We start from the raw sequence: 17,618 nt of genomic DNA, 5'->3' as shown, positions 1-17,618 counted from the left end.
CTCACACCCACTCCTCAAAACAGAGAGCTCCCAACACCTGCCCTGCTCACAAACACCAGCCCTTGTCAACCCCCCTTCTCCCCCCAAACCCAGAGAAGCTTCATAGTGCTGTTGAGGGTCAACAGATTTGGGATACTGCAGCTCAATGTGCAGAGTAAATTCCAAAGGTGAGGGCTCCTCCTGGGGAACAACCTGCTCAGAGCTCCCGCAATTAACTTGTGGCTCATCCGGCTGGCCCACCGCCATTAGCGTCTCAGGGGCAGTAATGCCCATGGAGAGAGGCAGGCTCTCAAGCAGGAAGGTCCCAAGCTGTTTAGTGCGTTATAGCTCAAACGTAACCCGTAAAGCTGCTCCCAGAGACCCAGAGTCAGTCACACACCTCCTACAGTACTGGCCTCAGGAGCTCACAGCGATTTGGAGAAGAGTAGCCATAGTCCAGTAGGCAAACCCAAGAGCTGGGTGCACCCGAGGCACAACACACCAGCCAGCCACAGATGACAAGAAAGCCTGCTTAGTGGAGGAGATGGGGCACTGACTACAATGGTGCGCAGAGAGAGGGGAGGTGAGAAGAGGAAAAGGATTGTAGAGCCCTGACTGATCGTATCTCCCCTGCTGTCTGTAGGCTGGGAAGCAGCAGGGGTAGGGAAGCTGCACATCAGGAGGTCGGGCCGATAGTGGAGAAGGACAGATAGGGTGCCCAGAGGAGCTCTTTGCATAGTGGTGGGCCAGCAGCAAGAAGCAGCTATCCTCATAGGTAGGAGAGCACAGTATGCTGGTACACAGCAGGACTGACCAGGAAAGGGCTAGAAAGGTGAGCGGGGCGGAGGACATAGATACACCTACCCACCCATGTCTCATTTTCCCACCCTGTTTCCCTTCTGTATTTGTGTTGCCAGTCTTTTTTATTTCCTTTTCCATTCAGTGCCATATATATACAGATGCAGCATCAACATCTGAGTCTGTACAAGCCTTACAATGGGGCTGCAAGGTGATGCCACAGATACCCAGGGACCAAAGTGACCGGATAAAAAGACCCAGAGCTGCTCCCTTGACAACTTAGCTGAGGCCCTTTTCCTGCTTGAAACAAAATCTTAAGAACACTGAATTAGGAAAAGCAAAAAAAATGCGTATGAAGCCAATAGGTATAAGTGCTGCTTCCCCGAGGAACTGCAGGGCAAGGAGAGAAGGAAATGGGAACTTTGAAGTAGACCCTAAAGCTAGAGTTACTCAGTTTCACTGGAATGCATTTAAACTGTGTGTGCTGGGTGCCCTGGTATCTGGAAACTAGATGATTTTCCTCTGAGAAGCAGCATGGTTTTGAAGCCTTGCACATGGGGTTGGTGACTAGAGGCCTGGGCTCTATTCCTGCCTCTGCCACTGACTTGCTGTGTAACCTTAGACAAGTCACTTCAGGCCTTTGTTTCCCTTCCTGCCCTTTGTCTGTCTTTTCTATTGAGAGTGTGAACTCTTTTAGGCCAGGCACTGTCTCTCACCACGTGTACATACAGCATCTAGCACAAGGGGGCTTCAATCTTGGTTGGGGCCTCGAGAGATAATTGATAATAATTAATCCCCGGGAAGGTAGAGGAGAGGGTTAATTAGCTGTTTGGAAAGCACCTTGAAACTATCCTTAGCAGCACCATCATCTTTCTTCCTCTCCTCTTCTTCCCATTCTTTCCCTTCACTCCTCCCACACTTTCCCTTTCCCTCTCCACTGCCTTCCCTCTGTCCCTCCCTCCTCTCCTATCCCCTCCTGCTTTTCCCTCCTCTCCCATCCCCTTATTTCTCCTCCTCATCCCTCCATCCTCTCATCTTCTTTCCTCACCTCCTCTCCCTCCATCCCTCCCTCCTCTCCTTTCCCTCTATCCTCTCATCTTCTTTCCTCTCCCCTCCATCCTCTCATCTTCTTTCCTCACCTCCTCTCTCTCCATCCTCTCCCTTCATCCTCTCTTCTTTCCTCACCTCCTCTCCCTCCATCCCTCCCTCCTCTCCTCTCATCTTCTTTCCTCTCCCCTCCATCCTCTCATCTTCTTTCCTCACCGCCTCTCCCTGCATCCCTCCCTCCTCTCGCCGCCCCGCCCCCGCAGCATCCGGCTCCCCGGCGGTGGGCGGGGCCTAGGTGCCGGACCCCGCCCCCGGGCAGTGACTGCGCCTCGGCTCGGGCCTCCTCCCTCCCTCCCTGTGCGCTGCCGGCGGCCGCTCGCTCGCTCGCTCTCCCTCCCCGCGCCGCTGCCCGAGAGCCATGGCGGACCAGCCCGCAGAGCCGGCCCCGGCCCCGGCGCCCCCCGCCCCCGCCGGCGGCTCGCAGCGCCTGCTCTTCTCTCACGACCTGGTGTCGGGCCGCTACCGGGGCTCGGTGCGCTTCGGCCTGGTGCGCCTCATCCACGGCGAGGACTCCGACTCGGAGGAGGACGAGGGCGGCCGCGGCGCCGGGGCCGGCAGCTCGGGGGGCTCGGAGTGCGGGGGCCCCGGGGCCGGCGGGGCCGAGGAGAGCCGGGCCAGCCCCCTGCGCCGCGGCTACGTGCGGGTCCAGTGGTACCCGGAGGGCATCAAGCAGCACGTCAAGGAGACCAAGGTGAGCGGCTCATCTGCATCTCATTTGCATGCGCGAGGGGCCGCCGGGCTCGGCCGCGCCCACCCGGGCTCGCCCCCCGCGTGGAAACGGGGCAGCCCAGGGCCTGGCCCGGCAGCTGCACCCCGCGCCTTGGTGCTCTGCAGCCGCCAGCCCCCCTCGGGAATCCCCGGACCTCTGCACTGGCTTCCCGGGGCTGCCGGTCCTCGCGATCATCGCCCCTAACCTTGATGGCTCCATGGAGCCCCTCAGTCATGTGCGCCCCCTGTGCAGCCGCCCAGGCGGGGGTGCTGAGAGCCATTGAGCCAAACTGCAAATCCTGTATAGGATGGAAACCACTGCAAGCCAGCGCCTGCTGCAGCACCCCTAGTTCCAGCACCTATGCGCTCATGACATTTGGCATAATTGCATGGCATACTCTGCTCAGGGACACCGGTTGTAACGACAAAGGGATTGTGACTTCCTAGGGGCAGGGGCCTTATCCACCAATTGCCATGCTAGCCTGTGGGGTTATGCAGATGGTAAGATGCCAAAGGCACAGCTGTCTCTTAATGGGAAAACCTATCTTGCAATTATTCCTAATCTCAAGAGGCACTTTAGTGTGGGATTGATATTATTCCTTATTACTATAATCTGTTCTCTCTTGTTGGACATTTCATTGGCCTCTTATGTATGCTAATTTTGTTGGGATTGAAATATATTTCCCTTCTTTCAGGAGGCTTTAAAGGCAGTAATTAAATCTCCTTGCCTCTCTAACCTGGAGAGACTACAGCTCTTATCTGCATAGAGGAGATCAAAATGTAGCTGTTTCATTTGGATTTTGGTTTAAATTTAAAATAATCCTAAAAAGTCCAGAAAACTGGTAAAGGCATGGTCTGTGAAGGTGAATTAAACAGTGCCTGGTAATAGATTCTCTCTTCTTTGGGGAGAAGTGGGTGCACTATGTATTTTTTAAAAACCTCAACACAGGGGAGTTAACTGCTAAGTACAATAGCTTTGGACAGTTAAAGATTTCAGTGTGACATAGTGGTGTACAGACATGAAGTGGATTCATGGATTTGCACTTTTTTTCTGAATGATTATTCCTATCAGTCTTGCACATGTTAATTTGTGACCTTTCATTATCATTCAAAGGCTGCAAGGTGTGAGTGTTTGAGGTCTGGTTTAGAATACTCCCACTTCCCAAAGTTAGTCTAGTGCTGGGTTTTACGCACAGTGACTGACAATACTTGGGAGACAAAAGAGAGAGAGGGCACTCTAACATAATACAAAGGGGCCTGGGATGAATGAGTGTCACACAGAACAGAAGGCCTGTGCTATCATCGAAACAGAAAGAGGCTGCATGTTATTTTATGGTGGTAAGTGAAGATATGAGTCTCTTAGCACAATCTTTTACCCGCCTCCTCAAAAATCATGCAACAGAAGTCTGTTGAAGAAAGCAATGCATTTGTAATTCCAGTAGAAATTGGTAGGATCACACAACACTAATAAGTAGAGCCAAATGTAGATTGTATTGTCACTAGGCATGTTGAATCTTGTTTAAAATATATGAAAAATGAATAAGGTATATCCAGAATATCTCTTTAAAAAAAAAAAAAATCCCAAACCCTCATTTTGGATTTGTGGTCCTTAAGTGAGAGTGATTGCTTTTCAAATAAAATCTTCGGCCAAAATTTTTAAATTTGGTGCCTAAAGTTAACCTTTCAAATTCATTTGGAAACTCCTTAAATCAGGGCTCTTGGAATATGTAAATATGGATTTAGGAGTCTAACATTAAGCTCTCAGATTTCAAAATGTTAGCCTTGTTATATTTATAATCACATTGCAATATGGAAAACACAGAAGTCCTGAAAGTAACAGAATTCAAAGGAGACCACTTAAATGAGTAGCTCCTTTCCTTTTCCTTTTATAGTCATATAGCTTCAGTGAGGGTGTAAGACTATACAGGTAATATGCAGAAGTGCCCAGATTGTCCTATTGACTTTCCATTTGAAAATCTGCCCCAATGGCAAAATTGATGGGAACGTCAGGTACAAGATGGACTGCAATTTAATTTTGGTTAAAAACAATATCTTACATAAACCTGAGACCAATAGAAGTATAGCCATGAAATAATTTTTTTTGCTATAAACAGTTTTTTAAATAATCTTCCCAGTATTTCTTCTAACTCAAACATTGCACTGTTAATAGGTGAGAACTGAAATGTTAAACTGACACATCAACTCTTCGTTGTCTAAGCTAAGAGAGATGCAAAATGTAAACGCCACATAATTGTTGTTGGGAGGAGAACATTAATTGCCATTTTAATAGATTATGATGTTAGTAACCAACTGTAGGCAAGGGTATCTAATTTTTAATACAACGTTGAGTCTGACTCTTGCAAAGGTACCTCTAGCTGTGAGATTGCAAATTTCACTTTCTTTGAAAGTATTTGACTTGATTACCTAAAGCCTGATAACATTAAATCATGGATTTGAGATTAAAATTCTTCTCCACTCTCCTCCCAGTTCTTTTGAAAGCCTACTTTTCTTACTGTTAGTTTTGCAATGGAGAGGGACTAGAGATAGTCTCAAGGCTTAGAGTCAGCAGACTGGATTCTTTATTCCAGCTCTGCCATTGACCACTTATGACCATGAGCAAGTCACTTGGGGGATGTCTGCATGGAGTAGCCATGAGCACTAGGGAGTTGTTTGAAACTGCACTACGTAAAAGTGCACTAGTGAACTTTTAACGGGCAGTAGCAGGGTCTGAATGGTCGGATTAATGCACAGTGTAATAGTGTGCTTGAGAAATCATGCCCCCATAGTGCATTACCCTAGCGTGTAGAACTGCTTTTGGTTTATGCCTCAGTGTCCTTATGTGGAAATGTGGACACTCCTCTACCTCACACAGATGTTGTGAGGTTTAATTCATTGATGTGTGTAAAGCACTTTAAGATCTTTAGATAGGAGCTCTTTCAGTTTAAAATAATATTACTGGCAAGTGCACGCATTTAGCACCAGAGAGGGCAGAAATCCAGAAAAGGCTCTTGTAGCAACATATAAGGATAGCAGAAAATAAATAACCACTAACTTCTTATGCAAATGTGGAAAGTCGCAATGCTGTTCTCTAAACTACATAACCAGGCAACCTGAATTAGAAGCCTACCACCATTCCTAACTTGTTAGGGAATAGACAGTGATAACAAACTAATCTTTTCCATTCCTGATCCTAGCTAGGTTGGCTTTCCTGTGCTTACATTTTGTGGCAGTAAATGTTGCAGACCAGTGTTTGCTTGGATTTAAATGATTGCCTGCATTAATACCAAGTTTAGTAAAATTATCCTCTTACAACAGAATGTGAATTTAGGACCTATGGTAACGGATGAAGACCCTTTGGCCTCACCATTGGAACAAGTACATTAAGCTTTCTTATTACTTATTTGATTCCTAAATATGGTTATTTTATAGATTCATAGATTCATAGATTCTAGGACTGGAAGGGACCTCGAGAGGTCATCGAGTCCAGTCCCCTGCCCGCATGGCAGGACCAAATACTGTCTAGACCATCCCTGATAGACATTTATCTAACCTACTCTTAAATATCTCCAGAGATGGAGATTCCACAACCTCCCTAAGCAATTTATTCCAGTGTTTAACCACCCTGACAGTTAGGAACTTTTTCCTAATGTCCAACCTAGACCTCCCTTGCTGCAGTTTAAGCCCATTGCTTCTTGTTCTATCCTCAGAGGCTAAGGTGAACAAGTTTTCTCCCTCCTCCTTATGACACCCTTTTAGATACCTGAAAACTGCTATCATGTCCCCTCTCAGTCTTCTCTTTTCCAAACTAAACAAACCCAATTCTTTCAGCCTTCCTTCATAGGTCATGTTCTCAAGACCTTTAATCATTCTTGTTGCTCTTCTCTGGACCCTTTCCAATTTCTCCACATCTTTCTTGAAATGCGGTGCCCAGAACTGGACACAATACTCCAGCTGAGGCCTAACCAGAGCAGAGTAGAGCGGAAGAATGACTTCTCGTGTCTTGCTCACAACACACCTGTTAATACATCCCAGAATCACGTTTGCTTTTTTTGCAACAGCATCACACTGTTGACTCATATTTAGCTTGTGGTCCACTATAACCCCTAGATCCCTTTCTGCCGTACTCCTTCCTAGACAGTCTCTTCCCATTCTGTATGTGTGAAACTGATTTTTTCTTCCTAAGTGGAGCACTTTGCATTTGTCTTTGTTAAACTTCATCCTGTTTAACTCAGACCATTTCTCCAATTTGTCCAGATCATTTTGAATTATGACCCTGTCCTCCAAAGCAGTTGCAATCCCTCCCAGTTTGGTATCATCCGCAAACTTAATAATCGTACTTTCTATACCAATATCTAAGTCGTTAATGAAGATATTGAACAGAGCCGGTCCCAAAACAGACCCCTGCGGAACCCCACTCGTTATGCCTTTCCAGCAGGATTGGGAACCATTAATAACAACTCTCTGAGTACGGTTATCCAGCCAGTTATGCACCCACCTTATAGTAGCCCCATCTAAATTGTATTTGCCTAGTTTGTCGATAAGAATATCATGCGAGACCGTATCAAATGCCTTACTAAAGTCTAGGTATACCACATCCACAGCTTCTCCCTTATCCACAAGACTCGTTATCCTATCGAAGAAAGCTATCAGATTGGTTTGACATGATTTGTTCTTTACAAATCCATGCTGGCTGTTCCCTATCACCTTACCACCTTCCAAGTGTTTGCAGATGATTTCCTTAATTACTTGCTCCATTATCTTCCCTGGCACAGAAGTTAAACTAACTGGTCTGTAGTTTCCTGGGTTGTTTTTATTTCCCTTTTTATAGATGGGCACTATATTTGCCCTTTTCCAGTCTTCTGGAATCTCTCCCGTCTCCCATGATTTTCCAAAGATAATAGCTAGAGGCTCAGATACCTCCTCTATTAGCTCCTTGAGTATTCTAGGATGCATTTCATCAGGCCCTGGTGACTTGCAGGCATCTAACTTTTCTAAGTGATTTTTAACTTGTTCTTTTTTTTATTTTATCTGCTAAACCTACCCCCTTCCCATTAGCATTCACTAGGTTAGGCATTCCTTCAGACTTCTCGGTGAAGACCGAAACAAAGAAGTCATTAAGCATCTCTGCCATTTCCAAGTTTCCTGTTACTGTTTCTCCCTCTTCACTAAGCAGTGGGCCTACCCTGTCTTTGGTCTTCCTCTTGCTTCTAATGTATTGATAAAAAGTCGTCTTGTTCCCCTTTATTCCCTTAGCTAGTTTGAGCTCATTTTGTGCCTTTGCCTTTCTAATCTTGCCCCTGCATTCCTGTGTTGTTTGCTTATATTCATCCTTTGTAATCTGTCCTAGTTTCCATTTTTTATATGACTCCTTTTTATTTTTTTAGATCATGCAAGATCTCGTGGTTAAGCCAAGGTGGTCTTTTGCCACATTTTCTATCTTTCCTAACTAGCGGAATAGCTTGCTTTTGGGCCCTTAATAGTGTCCCCTTGAAAAACTGCCAACTCTCCTCAGTTGTTTTTCCCCTCAGTCTTGATTCCCATGGGACCTTACCTATCAGCTCTCTGAGCTTACCAAAATCCGCCTTCCTGAAATCCATTTTCCTAAATCGGTTTCGTGAGTAGTATCAGTAGCAAGGTTCTTCTCTGGTGGCATAGACTCTGGCATTCGCACCAGATTTTTATATTTTACCTCTTCATGCTCCCTTCAAGCCTGCCTTCCTGTCCTCTGCATGTAATCTCAGGCACTGAAACAATTTAAAAATCTTCATTGCTGAATAGCCAAAAAATCTCCGGTGTTGGGAGCATGCATCTTATCTGTGTCCTGGCTTATCGTCAACCCCTTCTTAAAATCATGTAGCAAAACTTGAATTGCCCTCCTTGCTGATTTAAGCTGCACACGCACTGTCTTCACATTGAACGTAATTCTTGCTCTGTGTACATTATATTTAATTTGCCATCCTAAAGAGATAGAGCCATTGCTGACTGGCATCAGTGTCTGAAAGTTGCAGCAGCCACTTTCCTAGCAAAGTAATCACAAACATTTTGAATCCAGTCTAACTTTCATTTCAAGAGTTTCTCCCCCAATATGAACATAAGAACATAAGAATGGCCCTACTGGGTCAGACCAAGGGTCCATCTAGCCCAGTATCCTGTCTTCCGACAGTGGCCAGCACCAGGTGCCCCAGCGGGAATGAACAGAACAGGTAATGATCAAGTGATCCATCCCCTGTCGCCCATTCCCAGCTTCTGGCAAACAGAGGCTAGGGATACCATTCCTGCCCATCCTGGCTAATAGCCATTGATGGACCTATCCTCCATGAATTTATCTAGTTCTTTTTTGAACCCTGTTATGGTCTTGGCCTTCACAACATCCTCTGGCAAGGAGTTCCACAGGTTGATTGTGCATTGTGTGAAGAAATACTTCCTTTTATTTGTTTTAAACCTGCTGCCTATTAATTTCATTTGGTGACCCCTAGTTCTTGTGTTATGAAAAGTGATAAACAACACTTCCTTATTTACTTTCTCTATACCTGTCATGATTTTATAGACCTCAATCATATCTCCCCTTAGCCACCTCTTTTCCAAGGTGAAAAGTCTGTCTTATTAATCGCACCTCATACGGAAGCCGTTCCATACCTTAATCATTTTTGTGCCCTTTTCTGAACCTTTTCCAATTCCAATATATCTTTTTTGGGATGGGGCGACCACATCTGCACACAGTACTCAAGATTCAGAGTGGTAGCCGTGTTAGTCTGTATCAGCAAAAAGGAGGAGGAGTACTTGTGGCACCTTAGAGACTAACAAATTTATTAACTAACTTGTTGTTTGTTATTTACTAACAAATTTGTTAGTCTCTAAGGTGCCACAAATATTCAAGATGTGGGCCTACCATGGATTTATATAGAGGCAACCTGGTATTTTCTGTCCTATTATCTATCCCTTTCTTAATTATTCCCAGCATTCTGTTCGCTTTTTGGACTGCCGCTGCACATTGAGTGGATGTTTTCAGAGAACTATCCACAATGACTCCAAGATCTTTCTTGAGTGGTAACAGCTAATTTAGACCCCATCATTTTATATGGATAGTTGGGATTATGCTTTCCAATGTGCATTACTTTGCATTTATCAACATTGAATTTCATCTGCCATTTTGTTGCCTAGTCTCCCAGTTTTGAGAGATCCTTTTGTATGCATTTAGGAAAGGTAGTGAGCGAAAATGCATAAGTGTATTTAATGTTAATAAGTACTTCGTGATCCATTTAAAAATACTTTCCCCTTCTCTTATCATCTTTCATCCCAGAATCTCAAAGCTCTTTTCACCCTCTGATCTTCACAAAGCCTGGTATTCCTGTTTTCTAGATGGGGAAAATGAGGCTGAGTTCACAGGAGGTCTGATCTCCTGACTTCCAGTTCTATGCTCTAATCACTAGACAATGCCTACTCCACAGTAGTAAAAGAGGCATACAACTGTCTTACTGCATCTACCTTCATGCCAAGGGAGATGGGTTAGTGCTGTTCTAGATTTCCCCCACCCCCCCTCAAGTGACAAATAATAGTGCTAGTTTGTTTTTTCAATTATCATGCTCAGCATGGGTTATTGGCAATGAAAAAAAATCCATTCCAATATTGCCTCGTAATAGCACTGGTACTGCATGTCCTTCTTGTGTAGGTCGGGAGTATGCTGATCGAGTAGCTTTTCGCAAAAATTTATGGGGATCCAGGACTGGAACAGCAGGGTCCAGGTACAGTGACAGAACTGTGTTGGAAGTTTGTGTTCTGGTGCTAGTGAAGCTAACGAGTTAGTACTGCAATTTGCTCTACGTTTTTTATTGTTGCTACTGTTCCATTCAGAACTGCACTGGAAATAGATTCTAGCCAGCAAGCCTCTTCAGTGTTAATTCAGTGACTGTTCAGTCTTGTTGACGTCAGATAACGTCTTGTTTTCTTTAGTTACCCCTGAAGTCTCATTGCAGATCCAACTCTGCTTCCATCCCACACAGTTCTCCTGTACCCTCCCACTATTTATTACTATAATTTCTTGACCTCAAATGCTGAGTCATGAATATGAGGCAGGAAAACTTTTTTTAAAGAAATGAGTCTGATTTATTTCAAAACTTCTCTTTTTGTTTGGATTCTGTCCCTTAGTTATCTGTTTTGATTTAAACTTTTAAACTACCATGGTTCCGAATTTGCTCTGTGAGGAATAAAAGGTTCCTATTTAGTGAAGGTCTATGCTGTCGCTTCTCTTTATCCCTCTTGTAGTTGGTATCAAACTTATCTTTTGAGACCCAAATATATAAGAATGGCCATACAGGTTCAGATTAATAGTCTATCCATCTAGCCCAGTATCCTGTTTTCCGGCAGTGGCCAGTGCCAGATGCTTCAGAGGGAGTGAACAGAACAGGGCAGCTTATCAAGTGATCCATCCATGAAGTCTGGAATCTGTGCTTCTTATTGTAAATGAGTCGGTGGTAATGGTCTGGTCCTGTGAGGTTATGGGGTGCCATAGCTTCAACAGGAATTAAGGCTGCAGAGTATGGAACAGCCCTTGTGAGCTCCATCCTAAATTCTGAGTAATGTGGCTAGTTGTAGAAAATGTACTTGCCATCCATTAGCAAGGGGCAACATGATGAGAAGGTGCCCACCGATTCTTCTAGGATAAACGTGCAGCAACCCTCTTCCCCCCAACCCCTTTCCCTCCCAGCACTCTGTGCTTTCCACTTTTTCTCTCCAGTCTAATTCAGATCATGCAGTATGGGTTATTTAGGTGTTAATCGTGGCTAGAGAGTTGGTATGTGATACATAACCATGATTGATGGATAAAAAATTAAGAGCCTGCGAAACCTTCCATCTTCAAAGGCAGCCGGCATGTTTTTCTGTTTAGAAATTCATAGATGTAGAGTATTTTAGCTTTTAACAGGTAAAGATGGATGGTTCTGGGTCACATACGTATGATTTCTTGTCAGGCACCATGAATAAATGCTGATCGCTGTGCAGAATTGTAGTTTTGATGCGGTACGCAAATGTAATACCCCATAACCATTATTACTGGTTTTTATTGAGCAGGGGAAGCTGTATCTAACCCTCTCTTGCTTCTGACATTTCAGTTGGTGTCTCTGGGGATTTCGTAGGAACCACCTGACATTCACAGCGGTTAGAGAAGAGGAGAAGGCTTACTGGAATTTTTGCAGTTCTGGGAAAAATTGATTCACTTTAGTGGATAACTTGTTCCAACCCTCTGAATATCTATTACAAAGTTATTTGCAATTGACTTGATTTTGCTCTGCAGGTTGAGGACTTTGATTCATTTGACTCTGGCTATATAGACAAAAGGTATGTCTACACTATGGAGACTATGGCTGTGTCAACGCTACGGCATAGCTATGTCTGCATAACTAGGCGGGCATAACTCCATTGTGTAGATGCAATTTTGCTGACAGAAGGGTTTTTTCTGTGGTGTACGAACATCACATCCCCAAATGAAGTTAGCTATGTCGACAGACGCCCTCTTCAATAGCTGCTGTGGTCAGGACTGTGTGGTCAGGGGTGTAGTTTTTTTGACTGATGTAGCTATGCTGATACAATTTTTCAGTGTAGACCAGGCCTCGGGGATCATCACAAGTATTTTATAATAAAAATGAAACCTTGTGTAGCCTGCAATATCAAAACCACTTAAATAACAGCTAGCATTGTTCCATGAGGGGTTATTTTGAGACATTAAGGATAGGAAAATAATATAGTATGAAGTGAATGGAAGTGGTGGAATTATAGGCAAACCAAGAAATCCATACATAATTATGCCAAACTGCATCCATTTTTTTTTTTTTTTTAATATTTATAAAATCTTTCATCAGGGAAATGCACTGAAATGCAGCATCTCTTTTCTAGTGTTGATTCTGCAGCAAATCAGCTGCATTCACCACGACATACAGTTAACTGAAAAATAATATCCATTTGTTAAGTTCCCATAACTACTAAAAATGAAAAATAACTTCAACATTTGTTAAATGTCCAACGAGACAAGAGAATGAAAATCCAGTCCAGCCGTTAAAGTACTTTCCTACGTGAGTGAGGCTTTTGCTGCAACCCTCATAAGAAATCCTCCTTCATTTACATTATGCAAGTCAGAGAGCAGGCTGCCACAGACAAGCAGTTTAAAGCAGCTCTGAAAATTTTAATTTTGTCATCTCTCCTGGAGAATCTGCATTGAATTCAAACTGCAGAATTTTTCTGACAGATGCTTTTGAGGACAAGATTTCACTTGTTTTCCTCCCCTTCCACCACCTTTCCGTATCCCTCCCTCAGATCCCCCTTCTTGTCAAAGAAAAGAGACATAATTTTAATGTTTGGTGTCTGTGTTGGCGCTAGGAGCAATGTTAATAACTGACATTTGCAAAGCTAAAAGCCTCATCCCACTTGACTGTTTAATTACTTGAGGGATTTCAAAGGCTCTGAAGGTTGACAACACCTTCCTTAAATGCTGGCTAGGAAGAACCTGCTTCATTGTTTCCACTCTGCCTGTTCCCTCCCCACCATGTGCCTCTTTTTTCTTAAAATGGAACATCATCATCTTAGAAAACAACATTCTTCTCTGAAATCTTTGTACCTACTATTACACGGTACATTTACAGTTACTAGAACTGAAAGACGAGAGAGACTAGCTTTTTCAGTTTTGCTTTGTGCATTTGCCAGAATTTGAATGTGTAATTCAGTTTTGCTGTTTCCCCAGTACAGTTTTTCTCCCATTTGTGGAGGTCTGTCTTTAACATAGTCATAGAGAGGGAAGAAAAACACTTTTAAAAATAGTATTATGTGATTATGAAACCACAATAATTGTTAGGAGGCTCCTTTTAAAAAAAAAAAAAAAGATTTCAAGTTGACAGTTTAAATAGCAAATAAATGTAAATTTAAATAAATACATAAAAATCCTACTTGCCATTTCCAATCGCCATTTCACCTACATGTACGTTCACAGCTTTTTGCCTGGATGTTTGCTCTTTTTTATCAGGGACTTCATTCTTTGACAAGTCAGGATATTACAGCAGTTTAAAAGGGACTCTACCAACTTGACTTTTGTGAAATTGACTAACTCCAGAAAAAGTCATTTCACCATATTTCACTCCCGTTAAATACTGTTGTCCTTTTAAAATTCCATCTTTTTTGAGATGTATAAGGGTTTTTCTTCTCTCCTGTTGATGGTTATAACTAGGGCCCTACCAAATTCATGGTCCATTTTGGTCAATGTCACAGTCAATGGACTTTAAAAATCGTAAATTTCATGATTTCAGATATTTAAATCAGAAATGTCATGGTGTTGTAACTGTAGGAGTCCTGACCCAACTCTGAAGGCAGGAGCGCAGAAGTAAGGGTGGCATCATATGGTATTGCCACCTTTACTTCTCCACTGCTGCTGGCAGGGCGCTGCCTTCGGAGCTGGGTGCCTGGCCAGCAGCCGCAGCTCTCCAGCCACCCTGTTCTGAAGGCAGCGCAGAAGTAAGGGTGGCAATACTGCGACTCTCCTACAATAACCTTCCAGCCCTTCCCCCCCCCCGACCCTCTTTTGGATCAGGACCCCAAGTTTGAGAAACGCTGGTTCCCCCTGTGAAATCTGTGTAGTATAGTGTAAAAGTACACAAAAGACCAGATTTCACAGTGGTGAATTTGGTGGGGCCCTAGTTATAATGGTATTTTCAGAAAGAGAGAAGCTGACTATTTAGGGGCTACAGCGAAATTGGCTATAAAGGAAGTACTGTCAAATGCACCAAATAAACTGAAAAAATAAGGTTTGTTTTTGCTAACTTTTCAGCTATAGTGTTCTTGGAGGTTACGGATAACTATAGTAGGTACAGGTTTCAGAGGGATAGCCATGTTAGTCTTTATCAGCATAAACAACGAGGAGTCCTTGTGGCACCTTAGAGACTAACAAATTTATTTGGGCATAAGCTTTCATGGGCTATAACCCACTTCCTCAGATGCATGGAGTGAAAAATACAGTAGGCAGGTATAAATTTAACGCATATGAAAAGATAGGAGTTGCCTTACCAAGTGAGGGGTCCAGTGCTAACGAGGCCAATTCAATCCGTGTGGATGTGCCCCATTCCCAACAGTTGACAAGAAGGGGTGAATATCAACAGGGAAAATTACTTTTTGCAGTGATCCAGCCACTCCCAGTCTTTATTCAGGCCTAATTTGATGGTGTCCAGTTTGCAAATTAATTCCAGTTCTTCAGTTTCTCGTTGAAGTCTGCTTTTGAAGTCTTTTTGTTGAAGAATGGTCACTTTTAAGTCTGTTATTGAGTGTTCAGGGAGATTGAAGTGCTCTCCTACTGGTTTTTGAATGTTACAATTCTTGATGTCTGATTTGTGTCCATTTATTCTTTTGCATAGAGACTGTCCGGTTTGGCCAATGTACATAGCAGAGGGGCATTGCTGGCACATGATGGCATATACAGCATTTTCAGAAAAATGTGATTTCCTCTCCCCCTCCCCCACCCCACGATTGGCAGGTTTCTCTTGAAAGGATTAATGCATTTAAACCATAAGTGCTTTATATACTATACATGCAAGGATCACTGCAGCTACCTCATGGGTAAAGCATGTTAGTTGTTTAACAGCAATACTCCAACAATTCAGGGAAAGAAGTGACAAATGATACCTGATTTAACACAAAACTGTGAAGGGGGATTTCTACTATGCTGCATGTAATTACCCTGGCCAGAAAGTAGGGTACCAGTTGGAATTTAAGAACTGAGTGAAAATTTGTTCAAGTACAGCAGTGCTGACATTTTCACATGGTGACTCTGAAAGTCCCTATGACAGCCATGAGGCACAACCAGGATGTGACTGTGCCACTTACGTATTGTAGTACAGGAATCTAATGACCTTGGTGTGTCTGTGGTTACCTTCATTCCTGACTTGAATGCAGAGTCAGAACTGGTTTCTGGGTTTGCTTTCTCCATCTTAGCTTGTTTTGGATCTTCCTTCAGAACCTAGCTGTGTATTGAAACAAATAGGCCATAAAGCTATAATAATAACAAAGTTACGGTGTGTTGGCTATGTCTGTACAGCAATAAAAGCTGCACTGAGCCTTGTCTCCAGACTGCAGAGTTACGGGCTCATTGCTTTAAGACATTGCTCAAGCTCCACAGAGAATCTGACAAAGTGAAACCCTCATTGAAAGTTTAACCACTGGATGAAAATCTTCTCTATAAAAATACTGGAATAGACACCTCTCTAACTCCTACAAATCCATTTTGGACACTGACAAACCAATTTGTAGTGGGGAAGAATGTAGAAATTTGGCTTTTGTTATGTGCAGTTCAGCTACTCTAAAGGAGATATGCCGGGTAAGCACTGAATTCAATATTTTTTCCCCTTTCACAGGATAGCCATTCTTACAAATAGGAAGGTTAAAAGCACAAGGCCAAGAGGGTCAGATTTTAAAAATCTGTTAAAACTACAGATTTTTTCCAAAGAAATCATCCATTTTATGTCTAATTTGTTTTCACTGTGGGCGCACATAGGTAAGTGTACGTACATACTATTAACTTTAAATACGTTAAGAGCATTCATGTGTTCAGCATTATTGGCATCCTCTAGCGAAAGGAGTAATAACCTGTTGGAATGGGGACATTTATTGGCTAGTAAGCCACTTGAGGCAGTGACCTCATCTCCTTCTATGTCTTATACAAGGCCAGGCATTGGCATTTAATAACAAATGAATAATTAGAAACGAAATCAAATACTGCTTTGGCCTCTGTATACCTTTCTTTATAGGACCTGCAGACTTTTATGAGGTTTTTACCCTTTATGTGTCTAGTTTCCAGCACTTGTGTACCCCAGATTAATGAGATGTAGGTGTATTGAGGGACAGATGAACACACAGCTGGAAAGCTCATTTGTCTTGTGTATTTTTCAGCATTTGGCCAAGACTTTCAAAATTGGGTGCCTACGGTTAGGCTCCTAAACAAGTGGCCCAGTTTTTAAAGGTTTTGAGCAGCCACCCACCCTTTGGGATCACACGGCGCTGCTGGGTGCTGAGCCCTTTTGAAAATTGTGCCATTTATTTAGGGTCCTAAATATGGATTTAGTCCCAATTCTAGGCCTCCAGTTCTAAAAATCACGGCCTTTGTTTTCTTTCTCTCAGTTCTGGGTGCCGCTGCCCAGTATGAAATGGCCGAACACGGTATGAAGATCAGGAACGGTGGGAAAGCTGGGGAGGGGAAGGGAGAGTAATCAGTATCACACTAAACCTTCTGTTAAGTCTGTGAGCTTTTTCCCCCCAGTACACCTCTACCCCGATATAACGCGACCCGCTATAACACGAATTCGGATATAATGTGGTAAAGCAGTGCTCGGGGGGGCGGGCTGCGCACTCTGGCGGATCAAAGCAAGTTCAATATAACGCGGTTTCACCTATAACGCTGTAAGATTTTTTGGCTCCAGAGGACAGCATTATATTGGAGTAGAGGTGTAGTAAATTTTAAACAGAAAACTCTCTTCAGTTTGCATTTGCGATGCCATCATTTCACAGCCTCCGTTCATGTCTCTTTTCTGAGATGAACAGAAACCAAATGGCTCTGGCATTGCTCCATTAAGCAGCAGCTATTTTATAGCATAAAAATTGCACCACTTGCAGTTCCTTATTCAGCACACATCGAACACTGCTTAGGTGATAAGTTCTTATCGCTTCTTGTGATGTTGATGCTCCTTTTATGAAGGATGGGGCTCTGACTGGTAAAGAGACTAGATAGGGAGAAGCAAAGACCAGGAGGGAAGAGGGCTAATTAATTGCCAGGTAAAAGAGAAGGTCTCAACTCTGTTCTTTAGATTGAAGCAGGGGATTTTTTACTGGCTTAGTTCATCATTTTTATTAAAAATAACTGGGCAGTATTTCCATCACATTCAGTGGAAGATGAAGCTCCTGCTTAGAGTAAAATACATTAGTGCTAGAGGGGCTGGAATTAGTTCCATCATGACTTTTTTTAACCTACTTTTCAAAAGACACTATTATAATTTTCTTGAGAA

General features: G+C 43.3%; 1 protein-coding gene across 1 annotated transcript in view; it reads left to right on the top strand.

The window, feature by feature from the left end:
* Positions 1-2,239: 2,239 nt before the first annotated feature.
* The window catches only part of UBE2O (ubiquitin conjugating enzyme E2 O), a 93,953-nt gene continuing 78,574 nt past the window's right edge, over positions 2,240-17,618 (top strand). The window contains exon 1 of the mRNA XM_026654440.1: positions 2,240-2,575. Coding sequence (XP_026510225.1) covers positions 2,243-2,575 — 333 coding nt within the window. The 5' untranslated portion in view covers positions 2,240-2,242. The remainder of the gene's footprint in view (positions 2,576-17,618) is intronic.

This window comes from Terrapene carolina, unplaced genomic scaffold, assembly GCF_002925995.2.
Source record: "Terrapene carolina triunguis isolate 2854851 unplaced genomic scaffold, T_m_triunguis-2.0 Scaffold192, whole genome shotgun sequence".
NCBI lineage: Eukaryota > Metazoa > Chordata > Testudines > Emydidae > Terrapene > Terrapene triunguis.
The sequence above is the reverse complement of the archived record's forward strand: the minus strand, read 5'-3'. Positions and strand labels throughout refer to the sequence as shown.